This window comes from Carcharhinus amblyrhynchos, chromosome 4, assembly GCF_965287045.1.
Source record: "Carcharhinus amblyrhynchos chromosome 4, sCarAmb.v2.hapA, whole genome shotgun sequence".
Lineage (NCBI taxonomy): Eukaryota > Metazoa > Chordata > Chondrichthyes > Carcharhiniformes > Carcharhinidae > Carcharhinus > Carcharhinus amblyrhynchos.
Window position 1 is genome coordinate 54,395,811 of NC_137327.1, and position 26,600 is coordinate 54,422,410.

The following is a 26,600-nucleotide window of genomic DNA, read 5'->3' on the forward strand; positions in this document are numbered from 1 at the left end:
CCCATTGAATTACAGTGACATTGACAGTGTGAATATGAAATTGGTTAACAAGAAGTAGAGAGTAGTGATGAACTGTTGTGTTTTGGACAGGAGGGAAGTAAATAGTAATGTTTCCTATCTATAATAACGATACAGTGTAAAATTTTGAATACCTGATTGTTTACAATCAAGAGGACATAGATAAAATGGACAAACATTTAAGCAGATAAAAGTTGAATGCAGACAAGTGTGAAATGGTACATTTTGGAAAGAAATTAAGGGGCAATATAAACAATCTTAAAGGATGTGCAGGGTACAGGTACATAAATCATTGGCAGTGCCAGTTGAGAAGGCTGCTTTTTTAAAAAAAAATGAGCCCTTTAACTAAATACTTCTATTAATAAAGCCAAAAACAAGACCAGGAACCTTTTATAATGCACTGTTGGACCTTGGATTGGAGTATCTTGTCCAATTCTGGACATGGGCTTTGGAGAGGACACAGAAGAGGTTCAATGGAATAGTTATGTGGAGAAACGAGGATTGTTCTCCTTAGATCAGAGAACGTTAAAGTTGAGATTTAATAGAGGTGTTCAAAATCATGATTTGTTTTGGTGGAGAAAAGAGCAGTGTTTCTAGTCAGAGAAAGATCGGCTACCAAAGGATGAAGATTTGAAAAATGGTAGACAAAGAAGCCGGAGGGAACATTCAAAATATTTATGTTGTGCAGCAATTTGTTGTGATCTGGAATGCAAAAATTCCACAGCCAGATGCATGATCACCAAATGACCCTATTTTGTATCATTCTAGGAGAGGGTCCAGAGCCATCTGGTTACTTGGGCAATTGAATCATATGGAGAGACTGGAAGGGACATCAGATTACCTGGCATAACTCCAGCTACAGGTGGAGTTGCTTTATTATTTGATATGTTGAGTTTGGGAAAACCAAACCTACTTCATTTGTGTTGGTGAGAATGATTCTGGCCCTTGTGCTGTGCCAGGCAGTTTTACAGAACCACAATGTGGGATTAAAGTGTGGTGGCAGGCATCAGGCTCCTCTTGGCCTTCTGTGATTCAAGAAGGGTACATGGTGTGACTAATCTTAATCCTATAATAAGTCCCCTTATCTATCTTTCTCCTTTCTTCCCAGGTGTTTTTCCTTAATCTCTCAGGTCATAAACATGAATGTTCCCTTTGCAGGGCTGAAACCTATCTGGGCATGTACTACTCCCTCCTGCCAGGGCAGGGGTTTGGTGCTGGTAGAGTGTGGAATTAGGGAAGGCAACAGTAAGCCTGGATTGAATTGATGACATTTAGGGATCAGTGAATATTCATGCAAGGTTTTTCCTTGTGAGGAAGTGGAGGTGAGTAGAGCCAGTGATGGGATAAAGCTGTGGAAGGAGAGTACCCATACTTACCCACAGGTCAGTTGGTGTCTAATGTCAAACCTCATTATGCTGGACTGAAGAGCCCTGGTCTTAGAAAAGGGCAAGGAGCTTGTGGGTTTGACTGGGCTCGGCGGAGGTAGGAGATAGATCACAACTGGAACTAGCTACAGAAAAGCTTGACACGGTTGGAGGTAACTCATAATTAACATCCCACGGATTGGCTCAGCTGATTGCTCAGCATGAGGTCTTTGGCGATTATTGTACGTCATCAATGTTCAAGGACCAGAGCTTCAGTTGAACTGAGAGTCTGGGTTCCAGAGAGTTATGAAGACCTGTGAATGAAAGAAGTTGATGAACACAAGGGCCTCCTCTCTACTCCTTCTGAACCAAAGTGGGTAAACTGGATAGAAAGGACTCCCATTGCCAAGGTGATCCACTCCACATTGTAAAGGTGAACAGAGTGACACAAAGCACCCATGAATTCTGCTGCCTCAAAAATTGGAGCACGATAGTTGGAGGGGTGGGTGGTTCTTATTCATTGACCTGTTGTCCATCAGAAACAGGAGTTGGAGTTGCGCACATTGGCTAGTGTTGGCAGTGACTGGCAGCCACAAAGATCTATGTTTAGTCGAGTGTTTTAGCGAAAGTGAACTTTTGCACTCCCTAGCCCCCCAACCTGTTTGCCTTTGCCTGAAATATTTTACATAAAAACATAAAAACTAGAAGCAGGAGTAGGTCAATTAGCCCTTCAAGCCTGCTCCACCATTCATTTTGATCATGGTTGATCGTCAAATTCAATATCCTGAACCTCCCCTGCCATATCTCTTGATCCCTTTAGGAACATAGGGAGCATTGGAATTAGGAGCAGAAGGAGGCAAATTCAGCCCTTCAGGCCTGCTCCGCCATTCAATCAGATCATGGCTGATCTCTCCTTGGTCTCAAATCCACCTCCCCATCTGTGCCCCACATCCCTCTTTCCCTTTTTTTATTAGAAATATGTCTATCTCCCTCTTGAAACCATTGAACAATTCATGCTTCACCATGCTATAAGGCAGCAAGAAACATAAATTCACCACCCTCTGCCAGAAATAATTCCTCATCTAAGTTTTAAATCCACTGCCTTGCAAATTATAACTGTAAGCTCTTGTTCTAGATTGCACCCCCCCCCCCTTGTCCTTCTAAACTCCAATGAATACAAGCCCAAACTGTTTAATCTCTCCTCCATGTGTCAACCCTTTCATCCCTGGAATCAATCGAGTGAACCTCCTGTGAACTGTCTCCAATGCCACCATATCGTTCCTCAAATAAAGGGACCAAAACTGGACACACTATCCCAGATGTAGTCTCACCAACACCCTATATTATTGCAAAAACACTTCTCTGCTTTTATACTCCAGTCCTTTAGGAATAAATGCCAACATCCCATTTGCCTTTTTATTACATGCATCTGCGATACATGACCATAGATGCCCAGATCCCTCTGCCTGGATGCATTTTGAATCTGCTTTCCATTTAGGTAATAGATAATATTAACCCCAAGAGCAATATCTAATTTCTTCTTGAAATCAGACAACATTTTGGCTTAAACTATTTTCAGATCAGTCATGATCTTATTGAATGGCGGGGCAGGCTCGAAGGGCTAGATGGCCTACTCCTGCTCCTATTTCTTATTTTCTGTTAGTGAATTCCACACATTCACCACCCTCTTGGTGAAGAAATTTCTCTTTACCCCTTATCCTCAAACTGTGTCCCCCAGTTCTGGACTCTCCCACCATTGGGAACATTCTTTCTGAATCTACCCTGTCTAACTCTTAGAATTTTATAAGTTTCCATGACATTCCACCCCCCCCCCATTCTTCTAAACTCCAATAAATATAGTCTTAACTGACTTAGTCTCTCCTCATATGACAGACTTGCCATCCCAAAAATCAGCCTGGTAAACCTTTGCTTAAGGACACCTTAACTATTTGCACTACTCCAGGTGTGGCTTCGCCAATGCCCTATACAATTGCAAATTCTTTGCTATGAAGGCATTTGCCACCTTTACTGCCTGCTGTACCTGCACACTTACTTTCAGCAACTGATGCACAAGGACACCAAGGTCTCAGAGTATCCTCATCTCTCAATTTATACCTATTCAGATAATAATCTGTCTTCCTATTACTGCTATCGAAGTGGCTATCCTCACATTTATCCACATTATAATGCATCTGCCATGCACATATCCAAACACTCAGCCTATCCAAATCATGCTGAAATATTTCTGCATCCTCCTCGCAGCTCACCCTCCCACACAATTTTGTATCATCTGCAAACTTGGAGATAACACATTTAGTTCCTGCTTCCATATCATTAATACATAATATGAACTTTTGCACTCCTGTGGGACCCCTTAGTTACTGACTGCCAATCAGAAAAAGACCCATTTATGCTAACTCTTTGTTTCCTATCTGCTGACCAGTTTTCTATCCATCTCAAGATATTACCTGCAATTCTATGTGCTTTCATTTTACATAGTAGTCCACTATGTGAGACACTGTTGAAAGTTTTGCTTGTGTTCATTTTCCGATGGGTACGTACAAGGCTCTTGCATGCAGCTTAGCATCATGGTAACCAAGGGTAACCAGACCACTGATTGGTAAAGTGTGAAAAAGTTTGATGAATTAGTTGATTGCCTCTGAGCTGAGGTTCCAAAGGTAGATTGTGACAAACAGGTTCCATTTTTGCTGGTGTCTGCTCTGTGCCACAAGATACCTGTCATGCAAGGGGCTCTGTGATGTTCCATCAGTGCATTCCATCATACAGTGGCTGGCTCAGATGTCATATTGACCTCTTCAGCTATTGAAATCTGCCCCATTTCACCACACCAGTGTGCTGGAAGCTGATGAAGGCCAGGTATTCTGGCACTAATTCTTACCTTCAGTTTAGAAACTACATGCACAGTATGTTTTGTATAAGGCCATCTTGTTTTGATCTTTGGTGTGTCAATTTCCTGCAATGGCTCTGTGTAACGTGCTGGCTTCCCCTAGCTCTGATTCAACAGCTTTCTCATGAACCAGTTTAGACTTAAGCACAGAGATAACTTTGCACTCTACCTAAAGTTAGCAATTAATGCTTGATAAGTACCATTCTTCTACAGAAGGTTCCGGATGCTTTGATGGCACTGGGTGCCATTACAGGGCCCAGGCCTCATGTGTCCTCACAATAAACCAGACCCATTTTAAGCCTAAGTGTGTTTGTTCTGTCTTCCTGCCCTGATTAAAAAGCAGAGTTCATTTGTCCTTTGCCTCCCAACAGTCAAATTACACCCTCCTCTCCATTCAACAATGCAATGTCATAACCATTGCCCCCTCTCCCCTTCACTCCTTGGGTACCATTGGCGGGAGGGGGGAGGTGGGGGCACGGTGGGTAGTTCCAATACCATTTTTGGACCATATGGATAGGAATCTGCAAATCAAAGCATCAAACTCTGACCTATGTGGTTTTGTTAGACTTCTTAGATTCTCTGGTAGAAATGCCTGTGATTTTATTTTTTGAAGGCTGTGGCTGTGTCTGCTGTATCTGTAACCACATTGAAAAATATCTGAAATGTTTGCTTGTTCTTTTTAGTCAAATTGTTGCTGTTTATGTCCAAATCTGTTCCTTTGAATAGACTGGTTGAAGAAGCTACTTCCAAATCATCTCCGTGTTACTTTTTTCTGAAACCGGGAATCTGGACAAAAAGTGAGAGCAAAACGATGAAACAAGAGGGAGATGAAGAAAAATTAAGTAGATAGGGAAAGTGAAAATAGGCATGAAGGTGAGACTAAAGAGGGAATTGAGCTAAGGTGGGCAGGAGAAGAAGTGAAGGTGGGGGAAAGGGGTAGGTAAAACAATGCAAGAGCAGTGGTGCAAATATAAAGAAGCACATGTACAAACAAAGAATGGAGGAGGGAACAGGACAAATAAGTGAAGGACGGGATAGAAAAGCAGAAGTGAATGGAATCAGTGAGAGAAAAGCAGAAACAAAAGTGAAAGGCATCAGGATAGATAAACAAAAGTAATGGAGGCGATAGAGACAATTATGTACATCTGAACATACAAAATAGGAGTAGGCCATTTGGCCCCTTTAACCTGCTCTGCCATTCGATAAAAATATCCAGTGATCCAGCCTCCACTGCTCTCTGGGAGACAATTCTGCAGGCTGATACCTGAGATGTACAATTTCTCCTTGTCTCTGTCTTAAATGGGCCCCTTATTTTTAAACAGTGACCCAAGGGAAACATTCTCTCAGCATCCACCCTGTTAACTCTCCTCAGGATCTTATGTTTCAATAAGATCAGCAACCATTCTTCCAAACTGCAATTGATGCACGTCCAACCTTAAGAAATATGGCAAATTTAGCAACCATGCATTTGGTCTTTTCATCCAAGTAATCGATGTAAGTTGTAAATATTTGGGCTCCATTAGTTACATGTTGCTGACCTGAAAGTGATCCATTTATCCCTACTGTTTTTTATTAGCTAACCAATCCATTATCCCGATACTGAGTTCTTATCTTGTTTAAAACCTTTGATGTGGAAACTTATTAAATAGTCCTTTGCTGATCCAATTACACCACATCTTGTAAGTGCTCTTTTATCAATACTGCGTAATACTTTCTCAAAGAACTCTAATGGATTAGTCAAACATGATTTCCCTTTCACAAAAACATGTTGACTCTCCTAATTGCATTAAACTGTAACCTCCTTAATGACTGATTCTAGCATTTCCCTATGACAGGCATTGGGCTAACTGGCCTATAATTTCCTATTTGTCCCCCTCCTTTCTTGAAAGAGTAATTATGTTCACTATTTTCCAATCTGTTTAGGCTTTTCCAGAAACTAGGGAGTTTTGGAAAATTAAACCAATGCATTTACAATCTTAGCAGTCACTTATTTTAAGGTCATAGGATAAAGTCTGTCAGGACCTGGAGACTTGTCTGCTGCCTTCAGTTCTAATAATTTTCACAGTAGCCCTTCTCTGGTCATTGTAGTTGTTTTAAGTTCCTCCCCCACTTCCATCTCTTGATTTACTATTATTGTTGGAATGCTATTTGTGTGTTTTTTATAATGAAGAAAAATGTAAAATATTTGTTGGCTATGAGGAGGGGTTGAATAAGCTAGGATTGTTTTCAATGGAAAGAAGATGGCTGAGGGGAGACCTAATGGAGATCTACAAAATTGAAGCATAGACAGAGTGGATAGTCAGAGGCCTTTTCCCAGGGTGGAAGTGTCAATTACAAGAGGGCACAGGTTCAAGGTGAGACGGGGAAAGTTTAAGGAAAATGTGCAGGAAGTTCTTTACACGGAGAATAGTGGGAGTCTGGGATGTGCTCCCAGTGAAGGTGGTGGAAGTAGACACAATAGCAACATTTTAAGAGGCATCTGGATGGGTACATGAATAGGGAGAGATTAGAGGGATACGGCCGAGTAAAAGCAGGAGGGTTTTTTAGTTTAGATTGGACATCGTGATTGGCACAGGCTTGGAGGGCTGAAGGGCCATATTTTTCTTTGTTTTCTTGTTCAGTTCATTAGCCATTTTCTTATTTTCCATGATTAGTTTCCCAGATTCCCTCTTGAAGACAAGTGTTCACTTTATTTAAAAAAGAAAATGGTAATGACTGGTAGGCCTTCTTTCTAATTCTTTTTGTATTTCTAGCTAATTTCTCTTATTCCTTTATATTCTGTCCAATCTTCGGATCTACCACTATTCTTAGCGGAATTGTATACTTTGTCTTTCAATTCGATACTATCTTTAACTTATTTGGCCACATATGATGCATCCTTTTTCTCACATTCGTCTTTCTCACTGGGATAGTTACTGAAAGTTATTAAATATCTCAAAAGTATGCCAGTGTATCTCTAGTGACCTGCCCATTAACTAAATTTGCATTTCCCTTTAGCCACTCTGTCCTCATACTGATATAATTCCCTTTATTTAATTTTACAGCACTGGTCTTAGATCCTCTCTCTCCAAATTGAGTGCAAAATTCAATAATGCTCTTAGTCACTGTTACATAGGGGCTGTTTTACCATGAGGTCATTAATTATTCCTGTCTCATTGCTCATTACCAGCTCTCTGGTTGACCCTAGAATGTGCTGCTCTCGGAAAATGTCCCAAAAACACTCTGACTGTCTTCCAGGCTATCAGCTACCTTTGCCAATCTGATTTGTCCAATCTATGGGTAGATTAACATCACCCATGATTATTACTGTACCTTTCTCACAAGTGCCTGTTATTTCTTCTTTTAAACCCCATCTTACAATGTGGTTGCTGTTAGGGGATCTATAAACTATGCCCATAAATGATTTCTTTCTTTTGTTATTTCTGATCTCTACCCAAACGATTCTGCATCCTAATCTTTAGAACTGAAGTAATGTCTTGTCTACAAAAAAGCTACCCCACCACTTTTTTCCTAGTTCTTGTCCTCCTTAAATGCCAAATACCCATTGAATGCTCAGGTCCCAACCTTGGTCACTTTGTAGCCATGTCTCTGATGGCAATCCGGTCATGCATACTTATTTCTATTTGGGCTGACAATTCGTCAGTTTTGTTCTAAGTGCCGTGCACATTCAGATGCAGAGCTTTTAGTTCTGTCTTTTTATTATTTGTGCAACCTTTGGCCTTGCGCTTAAGTGAGAGCACTCCATCCCTTCTGCCACATTCTGATTATTATCACCATTATTGCTTTCTTGCCTTGTCTCCTCCCTTTAATTTATTGCATCGCTCCTCGCTTGATCCCTCACTCCCCTATTTTGTTAAAGCTCTCTCAACTGCCATCATTGTACAATTGGTCAGAACATTGGTTCCAGCATGGTTCAGGTGAAAACCATTGCAGCCATACAGCTCCCACTTCCCCAAATTAGCCAAAGGATAGAGGCTGAAACAATAGTGGAAACATGTAAAAGAAGGGATATTGAGAGAATTGATGCAGAGAAAAAAAGAGGGGCATATAAGGAAAACAAAGTGGAAGGTAAAGAAAAATTATAGCTACCATGAAAGAGAGAGAAATGCTAGTTCAAAGTGGTGAGAAGGAGATCAAAACAAAAATGGAGGAGGGAATAGGGATAAAAGAAAATTAAAAGGTGTTGGTAAAATATTGAGGATGACTATGGGACAGACTTTTCTCTTTGTATTGATACAAGTACCAACTTCCAGTACAGGGATTCTAATTAGTTTCTTTTGATGGGGCCTGCTCAAGACCTAGCCTGATGGTTTATGGGGGGACTGGCTCAGTCCTGACGCTCAAACCCTGACTCTTGACCTCCATCTTGTGCAATTGTCTGTTGATCCCTCTCCATCCAAACATATTGTCACCTCTAAAACTGGCCCTGACCCCCAGCTGCAGAAGAATTTCTTAAACAGGTTTACTGGGCTTGTTCATTGAATCTCTTCCAATTACAATCATATATTCACGTGTAGCAAAAAGTAATGTTTTATTACAATTTATTGTTTTTAGGGTTGACCCTCAAGAATCCTTTGTTTCTTTGTTTTATGGCTTATGTAGACGCATATTAAAAATTGGAAAGCTTCCCCAATTGCATGATTTTAAACATGATGTTAAATATGTTCTATCTGATGGTTAAATGAATTGAAACTTTACATTTCATTTTTAATGAAGGGAATATATGTAGAGAGTTCAAAGCCCTGATTCTAGGTACAGGTTTTAACTGTGGCAGGAAATTTGAATGTGACTTGATATGCCCAAGTTGGGTGTGGTTTTGGATCTAAACCCTGGGTTGTACAAATGGAGTATGCTTTTGGTTCATTGAGCAAGCTGGAATAGTTTGTGGTGCAGTGATACGCTGCTGTCTTCTTAGTGTCTGCGTCTGATGCACCAAGTCTGCTGCAGCTGAGACTGAAGTGCTTTGCAATTGCCAGCTAATGTTTTACATATTTAATATATTGTTAAATATGGGAGCAAATTTGAGTGTGTCTGAGTTTGCTTATTGTAACTGCAGTGCTGATTTGAGGCAGGATTATGATAGCAGCAAATAGTGACTGTGCAACTTGTCATGTGGTCTGTAAAAAGAAACCTTGTTTTGATTAATCCTTATTGCTTCATGTTCTTATTGAACGTCTTGTCAGCTCTTTTTGGGTGTGTATGTCTGTTTGTGTGCTTGCGGTATTGTGATTTCATTGTTTGTCTGAAGCATTCTCTGAATGTTGTTTCTCCAGGGACCTGGGTGGTGAATTTGAAACAATATGTGATGATGAGGGATTCTCTAGGAAGGATGGTGGTCTCCGTGAATAGTCATTTGAGAAATTTACTTCACTGCTATCCAGTATCAATCGCAATTCCAAGTCTCGTCACCTTGCTCCTGCAAATGTATCACCTTCCCATTTTATTTCAATAAATCCAACTCTTTGATATGTCCGGGGGGGGGGGGGTGGAAGTTAGCATCAGAAAAATTACAGTTTTACTTGCTACAGTTATACAGGCACTTAGTGAGACCACACCTTGAGTATTGTGTGTAGTTTTGATCTTCTAGCCTGAGAAAGGACATTCTTGCTATTGAGGGAGTCCTGTGAAGGTTCACCAGACTGATTCCTGGAATGGTAGGACTGACACGTGGTGAAAGACTGCATTGAATGGGCTTATACTCATTGGAATTTAAAAGAATGAGACAGGATCTCATAGAAACATAAAATCCTAATTGGACTGGATAAGTTGGATATGGGAAGAATGTTCCTGATGTTGGGGTAGTCCAGACTGGGGGTCACAATCTAAAGAATAAGAGGTAAGCCACTTAGGACTGAGATGAGGAAGAACTTCTTCACTCAGTTGGGAACCTGTGGAATTCTCTACCACAGAAAGCTGTTGGGGCCAGGTTGTTAGATATGGTCAAGAGGAAGCTGGACGTGGCCCTTGGAGCGAAAGGGATCAAGGGGTATGGAGAGAAAGCAGGAGTGAGGTACTGAAATTGCATGATCAGCCATGAATCATATTGAATGGTGGTGCTGGCCTAAAGGGACGAATGGCCTACTCCTGTACCTATTTTCTATGTTTGTGTGGTAATATTTCTTTATTTTGTCTTTATTAAAATGGGGGAGATATTAAATGGGTTTTTTGCATCCATATTTACTAAGAAAACTGGCATGGAGTCTATGGAAATAAGGCAAACAAGTAGGGAGGTCATGGAACCTATACAGATTAAAGGGGAGGCGGTGCTTGCTGTCTTGAGGCAAATCAGAGTAGATAAATCCCCAGGACCGGACAGGGTATTCTCTCGGACCTTGAAGGAGACTAGTGTTGAAATTGCAGGAGCCCTGACAGATATATTTAAAATGTTGGTATCCACGGGTGAGGTGCCAGATGATTGGAGGATAGCTCGTGTTTTCCGTTGCTTAAAAAGAGGCTGAAAAAATAATCCGGGAAATTATAGGCCAATAAATTTGACGTCAGGAGTGGGTAAATTATTGGAAGGAGTACTAAGAGATAGGATCTACAATACTTGGATAGATAGGGACTTATTAGGGAGAATCAACATGGCTTTGTGTGAGGTAGGTCATGTTTAACCAATCTATTAGAGTTTTTCGAGCAGGTTACCAGGAAAGTGGATGAAGGAAAGGCAGTGGATGTTGTCTACATGGATTTCAGTAAGGCCTTTGACAAGGTCCCGCATGGGAGGTTAGTTAGGAAGGTTCAGTCGCTAGGTATACATGGAGAGGTAGTAAATTGGATCAGACATTGGCTCAATGGAAGAAGCCAGCGAGTGGTAGTGGAGGATTGCTTCTCTGAGTGGAGGCCTGTGACTATGGTGTGCCACAGGGATCAGTGCTGGGTCCATTGTTGTTTGTCATCTATATCAATGATCTGGATGGTAATGTGGTAAATTGGATCAGCAGATTTGCTGATGATACAAAGATTGGAGGTGTAGTGGACAGTGAGGAAGGCTTTCAAAGCTTGCAGAGGGATTTGACCAACTAGAAAAATGGGCTGAAAAATGGCAGATGTAGTTTAATGAGACAAGTGTGAGGTATTGCACTTTGGAAGGACAAACCAAGGTAGAACACACAAGGTAAGTGGTAGGACACTGAAGAGTGTCGTAGAACAGAGAGATCTGGGAATACAGATACATAATTCCTAAAACTGGTGTCACAGGTAGATAGGGTTGTAAAGAGTGCTTTTGGAACATTGGCCTTTATAAATCAAAGTATTGAGTATAAGAGTTGGAATGTTATGGTGAGGTTGTATAAGACATTGGTAAGGCTGAATTTAGAATATTCTGTGCAGTTTTGGTCACCTAATTACAGGAAGGATATTAATAAGATTGAAAGAGTGCAGAGAAGGTTTACAAGGATGTTGCTGGGACTCGAGAAACTGAGTCACAGAGAAAGGTTGAATAGGTTAGGACTTTATTCCCTGGAGCGTAGGAGAATGAGGGGTGAATTGATAGAGGTGCATAAAATTACAACGGGTATAGAGTGAATGCAAGCAGGCTTTTTCCACTGAGGCTAGGGGAGAAAAATACTAGAGGACCTGGGTTAAGGGTGAAGGAGGGAATGTTTAAAGGGAATATTGGGGGGGAGGGGTTCTTCACAGCGGTGGGAATGTGGAATGAGCTGCCAGATGAAGTGGTAAATGTGTGCTTGCTTTTAACATTTAAGAAAAACTTGGACAGGTACATGGATGAGAGGGGTGTGGAGGGATATGGTCCAGGCACAGGTCAGTGGGACTAGGCAGAAAAATGGTTCAGCACAGCCAAGGGCCAAAAGGCTTGTTTCTGTGCTGTAGTGTTCTATGGGAGGTATATTTTAATCATATAGAATGTATTTTAATCATAGGTATATTTTAATCATTTGGCCCATTGAACCTGCACTGACGACAATTCCACCTATACCCTATCCCTGTAACCCCAAGTACTTATCCAGCTAATCCCTCTGACATTAAGGTACAATTTACCATGGCCAATCCACCTAACCTGTACACCTGGACTGTGGAAGGAAACTGGAGCACCCAGAGGAAACTCACATGGGGAGAACATGCAAACTGCAGACAGTCACCCGAGGCTGGAATTGAGCCCGGGTCCCTGGCGCTGTGAGGCAACTGTGTAAACTACTGTGCCACCACGTCACCCTTTTTTTTTAAAAAAAAGCCCTAAAAAATGTAATATGCTATTTGCATAAAAAGCAGAAAAGAAAAACGCAAATTTCAATGTCACCCCTGCCACAACTCCATCACCTCCCCCCCCCCGCCCCCCCCCCCCCACCGCCGCCGCCGCCCCACTTTTCCACCCCAATGCAGTGATCTGTAATGGGAAATAAGTATGTACGGAAAGGGTCTGGGTGAGACTAGACCTGGTTGTGATATAACACATTGCTCTTATTGTTCAATAACGTTCCAAAATGCTCACATGATAAATGACAAATGTGAAGTAATGCATTTTGGAACGTCTAATACAGGTAGGAAATACACAGTAAATGGCAGAATCCTTACAAGCATTGATAGGCAAAGGGATCTGGTGTACAAGTACACAGGTCACTGAAAGTGGCGATGCAGGTGGAGAAGGTAGTCGAGAAGACATTTGGTATGCTTGCCTCCATCAGCCGAGGTATTGAGTTTAAAAATTGGCAAGTTATATTGACGCTTTATAGAACCATAGTGAGGCTGCGCACTTAAAATATAGTGTTCAATTCTGGTCCCCAACTATCAGAAGGATGTGGAGGCTTTGGAGAGGGGACAGAAAAGATTTACTAGGATGAAGAGAAGTTGGAGAAACTTGGTTTGGTTTGTTCTCACTGGAGCGATGGAGTTGAGGGGAGACCTGATGGAAGTCTACAAGATTGAGAGGCATGGACAGAGTGGATAGTCAGAAGCTTTTTTCCAGGCTGGAAGAGTAAATTACTAGGGGGCGTAGGTTTAAGGTGCGAGGGGCAAGTTTTGAAAGAGATGTACGAGGCAGAGTTTTTACAGAGTGGTGGGTGCCTGGAACTCGTTGCTGGAGGAGGTATTGGAAACAGATATAATAGTGACTTTTAAGGGGCGTCTTGACAAGTACATGAATGAGATGGGAATAGAGGGATATGGTCCCCGGAAATGTAGGGGGTTTTAGTTAAGTCAGGCAGCATGGTCGGTGCAGGCTTGGAGGGCTGAAGGGCCTGTTCCTGTGCTGTAATTTTCTTTGTTCTTTGATACTTGGCTGAGGTAGACAGCCCCAGCACAGATTTGATGGCTGCTTCCTATGTTGTAATGCTCATTGGTGCTTGTATTCTGGTGGGGTTTGCTACCCCGATTCTGTGTAAAAGAGGAAAATTTAGATATATTCAGAAGGTTTAAATACAGAGTGTCATCTGCCAGTGCGACTAGCGTCAAAACAAAATAGAACTGTTGAGGGAAGGTGACTGTAACTGTCTCATTCCAGGATCACTGAACAAGTCCTATCCATTTATATCAGGTTTTTTTTTGTTGGGATGTAGTTAGTGCTTCCTCCATTAGTTGTCCTCAGTCTGTTAACATAAAAAATCACATACATTCTGTGTAATTATGTAGTGTATTTAACTTAGTAAAATTTCCCAAGATGCTTTGCAGGGGCATTATCAGACAAATTTGACAAGTAAACAAGTGTCTCAAATCCAGCTGACCAAAATCTGGTGTCTGAAAGCCGGGTGTTATCAAAATGCACCATGCAACAATTTTAATTGAGTAAAATAAACAAAACTTACTGGACAAGTTGGTTAGGTGTTTCATTGGCATAGTGTGGCACCTATCAAGTTCGCTGGTTGTGAGCCTGTCTGTTCTTGCACTCCAACCCAATCTTGACCCCACTCCCACCCAACCCAGCTTGACCTGAACACCCATGGCCCGCAATCTAGCAAGATCTGAAATCCAGCACGTCCTTTGTCCTGAGGTTGCTGTTTTTGAGACATTATACCTGAGCTGAACAGGTGGACCAAAACTTAATCAAAAGGCAAGCTTTACTGAGCATTTAAAGAAAGCAAGAGAGGTACAAAAGGGTGGGTTTGGGAAACTCCAGAACACAAAGCATAGTTAATGGGGAGAACTGTGTGGCCTAACTGGGAAGAGCATTAAGTTCATGTAGAGTTGTAGGGCTGGAAAAGCTTAGAGTTGGGAAGTTGAGACCTTGCATGGATTTGAATGTGAGGATGAGAGTTATAAAGACCAAGGTAAAAGATTGATTTGATTTTATAATTGTCACATATTAGTATAGAGTGTAAAGTATTATTCCTTGCGCTATACAGACAAAGCATACCATTGATAGAGAAGGAAATGAGAGTGTAGAATGTAGTACTACAGTCATAGTTAGAATGCAAGGTAGGTCCATTCAAAAGTCTGATGGCAGCAGGAAAGAAGCTGTTCTTGAGTTGGTTGGTACGTGTCCTCAGACTTTTGTATCTTTTTCCTGACGGAAGAAGGTGGAAGAGAAGCTTGTGGGCCAGTATTAGTCAGTGAGCAGCTGATGGGGAAATGGACTTGGTACAGTTTAAAATACCTGTTTAAGATCAGAAAGGAATGTTTGATTACCTGATTACTAGGTTACTGCCAGGGTCATTCTGAATCCAGTTGGAAAGAATGACTCGGCAACGATCCCTTTGGGTTTCCGTTTGCTTCTTGGGAAATTTTGCCATCATTAATGTGGGGTGTCAGATTTGAATCTGCGTTCCATCATTCTGTATTCACTTTGTATTGGGATCAAAATGGAGTCTCAAGTTTTTGTTCGCCTCCAATCTTATCCAGGAACTGCCTGTCTCAGTATGAATAAAAGATTTATAAAATAATCAAAATAGGCTAATGGAATGTTAGTCTTTTATAAATAGAGGGATAAAATGTAAAAGGAAGTCAGTTTTGCTACAGCTGTACAAAGCATTGGACCATACATGAGTTCTATGTATAGCTCTAGGGACTGCACATTAGAAAGGATATATTGGTCTGGAAAGGAGTGAAGCAGAGATTCACTAGAATGTTGCCACGGCTCTGAAGGTTTGATTATGAGGTGAGGTTACATAAACTAGACATGGAATCTCAGGAATGTAAAATGGTTAAGGGCAGTTTGACATTTCAATGATTTTTGAAAGAAAATGATAGGATAAATGGAGAGGACGTTTTTCCTGCTGGTGTGAAGAGTCCCAGACAAAGGGATGTGATGATAAAATCAGAGGCAGACCAGTCAGGGGAGAAGCTAGGAAACACAAAGGATAGTGCTGTAAAAATAGCCGTATTGAACCAGATATGCCGCTGGCAGGCCCCACCAAAAGCAGTAGAGACAAGCTCAATAATTTTCATCTGCAAACAATAGATTTTTGCTGAACCAAGTAATGAAATGAATGGAGACTGGGCTGGTGTTAAGATGACAATCGGCTGTGATTTATTGAATCAATTAACGGCTTAAGGGACTGAATGGCCTGTTATTGCTTCTATGCTGTTAAATCCAACCCCACATCAGTAATGGTCAATATTCAAAAGTTAGTAAGCTAGGTTATTGCAAGATCCAGAGGAATATTTAAACACTCTGCTTTTCCATTTCTCCAAGTTTATATTCCCAGTTTCCTAGTGCACTTTACTGAAGTGTTCAAAGTATGGGTCTGCCAGAGAAAGGTATTTCAGGAAGAGCAGATGCAGTTTCAAAGGCTTCAAGGGCTCCTGAGAAAGAAGCACTGCTCAAGGTGCTTGAGAGCTGTGCCAGTTAGAACTGTGATTCACAATGGCATCCCTGCATCTTCTGACTTGACAATCAGTGTAGTGCAGGTGAAAATGAGAAATGCTGGGCTTTAGGGTGAAAAAGACTAGCTGGAGAAAAAGACTAGCCAGAGAAAGATGTTGGAATAATAGGGCAATAATTTAAATTATGGTCAAAATAGGTTGGAATAAGGGTCATGTGTGTAGTGAAAGTGGGGAACCTTTCCTGGAATAAATCCAAAATTGCTTCCTAAATCATTGGTTCTATGCCAGCAAAAAAAAACATTGTTTGACGTGGGGCAAATAACTGGGAGTCGGAGAACAATTGTGAATAGCAATTACAGTGTTGTGATTTCAATATCAAAATAGGAAAAATCAAAGATGGATGTTTTGGACTGAAAATGGGCACCACAGAATGGGATAAGAAGGTACCTGGCACAAATTAACTGATTAGAAAACTAATCGAGGAACCAGCAGTGTGAAATGCTGAAATATGAAAGGGACAGAATATGAGATTACTTATATTATGAATCAAAAGGAAGGTGCATCAAAGTATAGAATAGATCAAGCTGTGGATAAACAGATGAAAACTGAACTGAAATTTAACAGGGAAGAATGGGCTCAAATTGGGATTAATAAAAACTAATAATGGTGGGAATGTGGAAGTTTTAAATTAGCTAATATAAAAGCAAATAGTAAAGATTCTAAATCCAAATATTAACAAGTAAACAATAAAGAATAATTAGCAATGAGAGTTTGAATTGAGATTAAATAACAGCCGCAACAGAGATATTAAATATTCAGAATAATGGTGGAAGTGGGAACTATATGAACTGTAAAAATGAACTTAGTGCTTTCATATTGGGAAAAAATGTGAAATGTAAGATGGAAGCAAGTAATATAAAAACAGACGGTAAAAGCTTCTTTAAATATATAAAAAGAGAGGCCAAAATGAACATGGTCCCCTAGAGATACTGGGGAAATAATAATGGGAAACCAGGAAATGGCAGAAGAATTAAATGAATACTTTACAGCAGTCTTCACGGTGGAAGACACTAATTACATTCCAAAAATACTAAGCAATCCAGCGGCAAAAGTGAGGCAGAAGGAAATAAATACAATAACTATTATGTGAGGCAAAGTACTCAGGAAACTAATAGAGTTTACTAGGTTTACTAGGCTGATTCCGGAGTTGAGGGGGTTGAGCTACGAGGAGAGGCTGAATAAACTAGGCTTGTACTCGCTAGAGTTTAGAAGAATGAGGGGAGATCTCATTGAGACATATAAGATGATGAATGGGATGGATAGGATAGAGGTGGAGAGGCTCTTCCCGCTCAGAAAGGACAGTAGGACTAGAGGGCACAGCCTCAAGATAAAGGGGGGGGGGGGGCGCGTTTAGAACGGAGTTGAGGAGGAACTTCTTCACTCAAAGGGTGGTGAATCTCTGGAATTCTCTGCCTGTTGAAGTGGTGGAGGCTGCCTCGCTAAATATTTTTAAGACGCGGGTTGATAGGTTTTTGATAGGCAAGGGGATTAAGGGTTATGGGGAGAGGGCGGGAAAGTGGAACTGAGCCACGACAGATCAGCCATGATCTTATTGAATGGCGGGGCAGGCTCGAGGGGCTAGATGGCCTACTCCTCCTATTTCTTATGTTCTAGAGTTAAAGACAGGTACGTTTCCTGGGCCTGATGGGTTACATCCTAGGGTGTTGAAGGAAGTAGCTAGAAATAGTAAATACGCTTGTAGTAATCTTTCAAAAAGTCCTTAAATTTTGGAAAAGTCCCAGAGGATTGCAAAACTGCCATTGCCAGTGGCCTTATTCAAGACGTGGAGATGGTTCGGGGAACACTTCAGCGGTCATGGACATTCAGCCTCTGATTTTCGGGTGAACGTTCTCCAAGGCGGCCTTCATGACACATGACAATGCAGAATTGCTGAGCAGAAACTGATAGCCAAGTTTCGCACATATGAGGATGACCTCAACCGGGATCTTGGATTCATGTCAAACTATTTGTAACCCCCATGACTTGCAAAATTTCACTAATTATCCTGGCTGGAGACAATACACACCTCTTTAACCTGTGCTTAACCCTCTCTCCACTCACTTTGTGTGTACCTTTTTAAAGACTTGATTACCTGTAAAGACTCGCATTCCAACCATTACCTTGTAAATTGAGTTTGTGTCTATATATGCCGTTTGTGAACACAGCTCCTCGCTCACCTGAAGGAGTGACACTCTGAAAGCTTGTGCTACCAAATAAACCTGTTGGACTTTAATCTGGTATTGAGAGACTTCTTACTGTGCTTATTCAAGAGGCCAGGGAGACAAAAACAGGTAACTATAGGCCAGTTGGCTTAACAATGGAAAACTGTTATAAACTGTTATAAGTCCATTATAAAGGATGTAATAGCAAAGCATTTAGGAATACATAATCTAATCAAACAGAGTCCGCATTACTTCATGAAGGGGAAATCATGCCTGACAAATTTATTAGAATTCTTTGAGATGGTAATGAACTGGGTAGATATAGGGGAACCAATAAAGTGTGTTCAAGGTGGAGATAGATCAATTTTTAATCAGTAAGAGAATCAAGGATTATGGGGATAAGACAAGAAAGTGGAACTGAGGATTACCATGTCAGATCAGTGATGATCTCATTGAATGACAGAGCAGACTCAATGGGTCAAGTGACCCACTTCTCCTCCTATGCTTTATGGAAAAGTTACTAAACCCTGATAGTGGCACATTAGACAGTTGAAAGATGTCACAGGACATCAGAGAGGCATGGAGCACAATCTTAAATTCTCCTGAAACATGGAAATTGTGCAGTGACTGGAGATTAACCCAAGTTACCTTCCTTCTTAAACAAGAGTGTTATGGGTAAATCGGGTAACTAGAGACAAGCTCATCAAATGTCAACTGTTAGAATCCACAGTTTGAGATGAACTTGAACATGAAGCAATGTTTGGCTTAATCAGGACCACTTTTGTGGATTTGTTAAAACAAATTGTATTTGACAGATTTAAGAATTGTTTGAAGAAGTGAATAATTTGGACAGATGAAGTGAATATATTAGGCATCAAGTATGTGGATTTTCAGAAAATGTTTGCTAAGGCGTCTGTTGTGGGGAAGTTGTGTCTTAAACTAAGACAATTCAAACCTTGCATGGCAAATATCTCTATGCAAAAGATGTAATAAATTTATTTAACATAAAACATAAAAACACAAGGCAATATAATACAAATGTACAGCTGACAAGAGTCTCATGAAGAGTTAAATAGCTCTAAGGACAAAGCGACAGAATTACATTCCGAATTGAATTACAGTCAAATGCAGATCAATTATACTTTTTTATGATCAATAATTCCACCCTTCATTAACTTGAAATGAATTCCTTTTAATAGTTATACGTCAGTATAAATCTCTATCAAGTACTTCAGTCAAACACAAGATACTTAATAGCATGGTGATATCTTATTTGTCCAACTGATTCCAGATATAGTCTCCCCTTTTGGCACCATCTAACTCGCTGTCTCTTGGCAACAGCAGACGTTACCGCAAGATTAAAATGGACATTCCCACCGGCTCAATGCCAGATCGAATAGACATGTGTTCCTGTGTCCAGGTTCATATCTATCCTCTGTCTGGGCAATGAATACATCTATTCATAATGTTGCAAAATAAGTACTTTCTTAGGAATGTCACCTGATAGGACTTGCTGACTATCCTGTTCCCAAACCTTTAGCTTTAAACTACTGACTTCTACTGCCATGCCTTTTGATAATTTTGTTTGGTTAAAGTGTACAATACATTGAAATACATTTAAAATATCAGCATACATGTCTTAAAATCACAATTGCTTGTTTTGATTTATTTACTGCATTCACATATGTGTAAGCTGTTTGTGTTAGCTTGCCCAGTAATCATTTAACTTTTTATTATTTCCTTGATCTCTGAAAGACTGCATTCTGCATATAAATCTTATTAGCTTGTTAGAAATCCCCTTCCACAGTGTTTCACAAAGGCTTGTTCAGAAAATAAAGAATCCAAGGCAATCTAGCAGCACGAGCAGAAAGGTAGTGAACTACCGAGATATAGAATTTGGGTGAACAGTTCTCCAAAAATGAAATACTGAGGTGGCTGGAAATAGGAACTGTTCTAACAAAGTAGCATTGACCTGAAACATTAATGTTTCAGCCTGTTTCTTTCTTCACAGGCTTTGCCAGATCTGCTGAGTATTTTCTGTTTTTTTTATTTGGCGAAATGTATATTTATTTGATTGGAGAAGGCTGGAATTCCGTGAACCAGGGTTGGGTCCATTAATGTTTAGCCCATGATCTGGATTAGGGAAAACCTTTGCAACTTGCTGAGCATGGAGAAATAGGTGATTTAACAAATCGAGCAAAGGGTTGTGGAAGATGCAGTTTCTTGTCGATTGTATGTGAAGTAATGCCTTTTGAAAGGAGATTTACGGAATGGGTGTGTATACATCAAGGCAAAGGGTATGGGGGTTTGAATGCACAAATATGAAACACTTTCTCAGGTTTGCAGATATCTGTTGGGTGTCGATTCCAATTTCTGCTTTGATTTTGAGATGGTGTTGGCAGCAACGAGCTGTGGTTTATGTTTAAATCACCCACTTGGCACAGGGGTTGTAGTTCCGTTGCAAGAGCTCTGAAAGCTACTCGCATGGAAATCGTTATGTACCCACCAGCTGGAAAGGGATATTATCAACTCACCAAGAATTTTTCATCTCACATTATTTTCCAGGATTAAAACCAGGAGCAGACTAGGTTAGTGATCTGATAGTGGTAAATTTCTATTTATAAGCTAGTTACTTTCCACAGTCTTATCTTCTACTGCAGAGTTCTCTGATTCCCATTACAGACCTATTTGGAGATTGTAGTTCAAACCACTACCCTGTTATTGGGGTGATTCCATCTAGAGGATCTGGGGTGGTTGTCATAGTAATTCCAGCTCCTTTACATGGCAAGTCTTGTGGCTTCTAAAGATCCAACATCACAAGCAGTTCAACTTCAGTATTCTCTAGTTCTTAAGAGGTTAATACCCAAAGCATCAACACCAGTTCTTTCTGCAGGTGCTGATTTACCTATTTGCAAGTTCTGGCCTTTTCTGTTTTGTCTACGCCATTGCCTGAATCTTGACAGTCCTCTTCTCTTTCTGCTTCCAGGTGGGAACATTCAGTGGGAAATCACTCGGCGTCATTGAAAAATTCATCGAGATGATCAGCTGCCTGCAGGAAGACAAAGTGAGGCTACCAGAGGAGCTGAATGCGACTGAGCCCCAACGGCAGGCATTGGGCAGCACTTTGCAAACTCAGGTATTCTGACCCTGTGTGCAGATGGTGAGAGAAGTGCAGTAGAGCACAGAGTTGGAGAATTCAGACCTGGCCAAATGTGAGGAAGTTTAATTGCTCTGTCATTGCCATACTATGTTGATGGTATGTAGGATTTCAGCCAGTGCCCCTGCACGTCACTGAAAGCGATGGCTATTGGCTTTTGAGTGTCTTCAAGTTGTACTTTGCTCATGGTTGGAATGCGTCAGTGCCTTGCAATGCTGTCTAGAAGTCAAGTGACTCTGTTCAGGGCCTCAGTACGGAGCTGCCTGTAGTTCTCATTGAACCCATGTTATCCATCTTGTTGCCTCTTGTAAGTAACAGGCAATACGTGAAATATTGTGATGGGTATGTGCATCTAACCCCTGGTGTTGTGCCCACAGCTCGAGGGGGTGGAAGCGAAACTGTCTGACCAGACGCAGGAACTGAACAGGCTGTGCTCTGAGCTGGTGAGACTCCTGTATTGTTACCATGAGCGGACACTTGTTACCATCTTGTGTTCCGGAGCTTGCCTACCTGTGAGTGATTGAGACTGATTGATTGTTTGTCTGTCTATGGCAGGGTACAACCGATCTGGAGAAGCATTTAGAAATACTAGTGTTGGAGAATGATCGACTGAAGCAGGAATTAAATGGCTGCCAGCTTCAGCTACAGCAGCTCCGAGTCTCTCTGACCGGGTGCACCGGCTGTGAACACGGCAAGGTAAGAGTGACCTTGCATTTGTGTAGTGCCATTCATGATCTCAGCTTGCCCAAAATTGCTTCACGGGCAAGAGTAATTTTGAAATGTGGTCACTGTTGTAGGAAGTGAGACAGTCAATCTGTACACAGTGCGCATGTACAAAAAGGCCAGGATCTGATTAAAAACCACATTGATTATTTTTTGGGTGAAGGATAAACTTCCGGCTAAGACCCTGGGAGAGATACACCTCTGCCCCCAGGATGTTTTACATTTACCGGAGAGGGCACTTGAATTCTTGACTTAAAATCTTATTTGATAGACAACTCCTCTGACAGTGCAGCACTCTGAGTCATACTGTAATACTGGGATAGAAACACCAATGCTATCAGTAAGCCACAGCTGACCTGTAGGTTACAGGGTGAGCACCAGGTTGAGTGCTGCCATATTTCATCTCAAGTGATCCAACTTACAAAGGGATCTATGACCTGTACCCAATACGTTCACTAAAGAAATGGCCCTTTGTAAATTGGATCACTTAAGGTATGTTGAATGCTCTACAGCAAGACAATTATGTTAAATTTATTCTCAGGATGTGGCTTTGGTGACATAAAAGATGACATTTATTCGCCATCCGTAGCTTCCTTGTGGTAATGAGGATCTGCCTTCAGCTGCTCAAGCCCATGTGGCAAAGGTATTTGCCCCAATACTGTTGGGAAAGTTACAAAGGGAATAGTGAGGAGAGTATCTCTCACCCTGCTCTCCTGCACAGTATATCTCTCAAATCTACTGGGGAAATATTCTGGATTCTTTTATTTAAGTTAAGTTTATTTACTAGTCACATGTCAGCTTACATTCACACTGTAGTGAAGTTACTGTGAAAATCCCCTAGTCGCCTCTCAAGTTGTAGGTGATGCCTCCTGCATTGCTTTGAGAAGAGTGGATAGGATATACAGCACAGAAACTGGCCATTCAGCCTAGCTAGTCCATGTTAGCATTTAAGATGCACACAAACCTCCTGTCTTTCGTCAGATAAAATTATAATTGTGACCTTCTGTTCATTTTGCTCTCATTTGTTTATCTCTAACTTTCCTGTAAATTTTTGATTTATTATTGTCACATGTATAGAGTGAAAATTGTGTTTATACTGAGGCAACCACTCTTTGGGTATATGAGTTTCTTCTGAATCTTGGAATTCCTGCAGTGCAGGAAGAGGTCATCCTGCTGTCTAGTCTGCACCAACTCTAAAAGAGCATCCTATCCGCATAACCCCATGCATTTACCAAGGCTAATCCACTTACCCTACACATCTTTGGAATTCTCTATTGGGTTACTTTCAGATTATCTGATGGCCTCCAGTTTCTAAATGAGGAAACACTCTCTGTGTTCACTCTATCAAAACCTTTCTTAATTTTAAAGACCCCCTAGCAGGTCACCCCTTAGTCAAGAAGAGACCCAGCCTGTTCTTCCTTTTCTGATCTGTATACCATGTATTTCTAGTATCATCCTTGTAAATCTTCTCTGCACCCTCTCCAGAGCCTCTGTCCTTTTTATAATATGATGACAGGACTCAGTGCAGTACTCCCGTGTCTAACCAAGTTTTGATAGATGGTAAAATCCCAACAGTGCTGAGAACCCATTCAGCCCATCTAGTCTGCTCCAGCTTTCCCACACAGGCCTTCCCTTCTGCTCTATCCCTGTAACCCCATATATTTAGTGTGGCAGATCCACCTTACCTGCACATCTTTGGTCTTTGGGTGGAAACCAGAGTACCAGGAAGAAACCCACGCAGGGTGATTGTTTGTGTGGAGTTTGCACAATCACCCAAGGCCAGAATTGAACACGGGTCCCTGGCGCTGTGAGGATGCAGTGTTAATCACTGCACCAATGTGGTGTTCCCATAAGCTTTGTATAATGTCCAAGTGTTGAGTTTGGAGCAATCTTTGTTCTTTAATGTTATTTTTCAATTTTTAATGAAATTAATATTCTGCTGAACTATTTGGAATAAGCAGGAAAGGCTGTGAACAGCTACAGTATCATTGTTAGTTTTGGGTCAAGAAGTGAATTTGTGCTAAAGGATTAGGGATGTTGAAAGTACAGAGTTTAAGATCAAGGAGAATTGCAGAATGAACCATGCAAATTATCAGAATAAATCAAATCTACAAATCCCATGGCTACCTCATGCTGTAGATTTCTGATTAACCTAGTCTAATCCAGGTCATGTGTCTTGCATTCAAAAGCACTAGATCACACTGCAGGAATGTTGAAAACTGACCGTGTGCTGATCTGGAGCCCCTATCACCATTCAGTTCTGCCAAGCACCCGATTGCTGAATGCAAGATGAGATCTGCAGCAGAGTTTTTGTTCACAAGGCCAGTGGAGGGGGAATCTGAAGGGAAGGATATTTTTCCCACATCTCCCACCGTTGCTTATTTCTCACTGGGCTAGTTCCTCGTGTGTGGGTCTAGAGATGCAAGGTGGAACCTGATTCTGCTGTCATCTACTAGGTGTACGCTTCCGTTCGCTGGCAGGAGTTGCTGATGAGCAGAAACATGGGTGAGCTCGCAGTTTTTATTTCTCATCCAACCAATGTCTGGTTGTAAAGGCTAGTCATAGTATCTCCACTGACATCCAATTGATCAGCTAGCTCACTATAGACTCAATCAAACACAGGATCTCTGCAATTGGCATTAACTGAACAGCAGATCCATTGGTCGAAGTGTTTTTGTGTAGTTTTGCTTGCCAATCCCTGCGAGTATTGAATCGGTGAGCCTGAATGGATAAGTTGAATATTTTTCTTGGAACAAAGAGGAAAGATATCTGACATGGTAGTAATGGAAAGCTGGATCTGTGTGGAACCTCGCACATAAGGTATATGAAATAGGGGCTGGAACAGGCCCCTCAAGCCTGCTCCACTGTTTAATATAATCAAGGCTGAAATCCCACCTTAACTCCAATTTCCTGCCCTCTGTTCCTTACTGCCCAAATCCAATCTATGTCTTGAATGGACTTGTTTAGCATCCACAGGACTCCAAGCAAGAGCATTCCAAAGATGCAATAAAGCAGAGATGAGGATCAGGTGCAGTGAAGCCTGCAAACAGGAGATTATTGATCCCAGTCTTGTCAGTCGCACCCAAGTTAAAATATGACAGGCATTTCCCCACATCGGTGTTAACAATGAAATGACTGTGCTTCAATCTATTGCTGTTGACACATCTGCCCTTTCTGGCTCGTTGTTTGGCAGCTGTTGGTAGCAGCAGATTCATTGTAAACATATCTAAAATCAGAAAATATAGAAATGTGCCACAATTCCAATAGCAACTGAAGGGGGAAGAAAGTGTAAAGTTTCTGAGGGACGTGTTGGCAGGTTTTTCTATTGATTGAGAATTTTAACAAATCCTGTGTTCTAATTCCTGTTGCAGGAAAATGCACAGTTACGAGAGCAAACAGCTGATCTCCAGCTGGAGCTGGGAGAGAAGACACAGCTCCTGGCCAAATTACAACAGCATCTCAAAGATGTTCTTCAGGACAAGACTGAGAGAGAGGAGAGGCTGAATAAACAAATTAGGGACTGCCATATAGGCCTGGCCAAGCAACCCATGCCATCCGTTAAGGTAAACATAATTGTGCTTCCAAAACAAGCACCACAGGGAAGTGGAGCCATTGGGTTGGAGCATCAGATTTTATATTATGAATGTGGAGGAAGTTGGGTTGGATATTGTTAGCCTTTAATGTATTAAATTGCACAAAATGTTAGCTGAAGCCACATGGAATATGTGTGTGTTAAGATCAGGAAATTTTGTGGTGCATGTATTTGCCTCTCTCTCTGAGCTTTATATCCATGGGTGGCTCTGATTTCTGCTACATATCTCTCTTTCATTTTTAAAAGGCTGACTTTGTTGGCACCACAACTCTAGGGTGGACACTCCGTGCACCGGATCCATAGCAGCACCCACACTTGTTAGAGGAACACTGGGAAACTCAGCGCTCAGTAGACTGTATACAGCCCACTCATTGAGTGTTATTGCAGGTTTGGGAAAGTTTTGCGCGCACAGCCTGTAGATTGGAGGCTAGGATACTTGGCAGTGTTTTTAACTGGAGTCTGAACTAAACAAGCAGCCCTCACTTACTGCCACCTGAGTTCTTAGAGTCCCTGCAAGGCCTTCCTCAGACTGGGTCTTGGCCATGTTACAGGGAATGAGGGAGGGCCAGAGTCCCTTATTTGTGTGCAAGGCTGGAATTTTAATATCTATAGCCATGAACTTATCGGTGGTGTTTGCATTTCACTGGGCAGAGAGAGAGTTTGGTTTACGGGCGCCTTTTGATTACATTATTGTCTTGGTTGCACGTATTGCATTGAGCAAATTTTAACTGAAGTCAGGAGTGAGTGATAGTAAAACCGAGATTATGCTTAAATTTTAAAGGGACTGATCAAAATAGAAAGAACTTGTATTTGAATAAGGCCTTTTACAACCTCAGGGTATCACAAAGAGCTTTGTGGCATTTTGTTTTATTAAAATGCAGTCACTGTTGTAGGATGC

At 41.3% G+C, this 26,600-nt stretch overlaps 1 protein-coding gene across 5 annotated transcripts in view; it reads left to right on the forward strand.

Annotated features, from left to right (window-relative positions):
• Window positions 1-26,600, forward strand: part of kifc3 (kinesin family member C3) — a 66,448-nt gene that overhangs the window by 14,595 nt on the left and 25,253 nt on the right. For 4 of the 5 annotated variants that reach the window (XM_080187179.1, XM_080187178.1, XM_080187181.1 and 1 more), the window contains 4 exons: window positions 21,217-21,366; window positions 21,765-21,830; window positions 21,943-22,083; window positions 25,482-25,673. In XM_080187179.1, the coding sequence (XP_080043305.1) occupies window positions 21,268-21,366; window positions 21,765-21,830; window positions 21,943-22,083; window positions 25,482-25,673 (498 nt within the window). In that variant the 5' untranslated portion in view covers window positions 21,217-21,267. The remainder of the gene's footprint in view (window positions 1-21,216; window positions 21,367-21,764; window positions 21,831-21,942; window positions 22,084-25,481; window positions 25,674-26,600) is intronic. The other variant, XM_080187182.1, reaches the window with a different exon arrangement.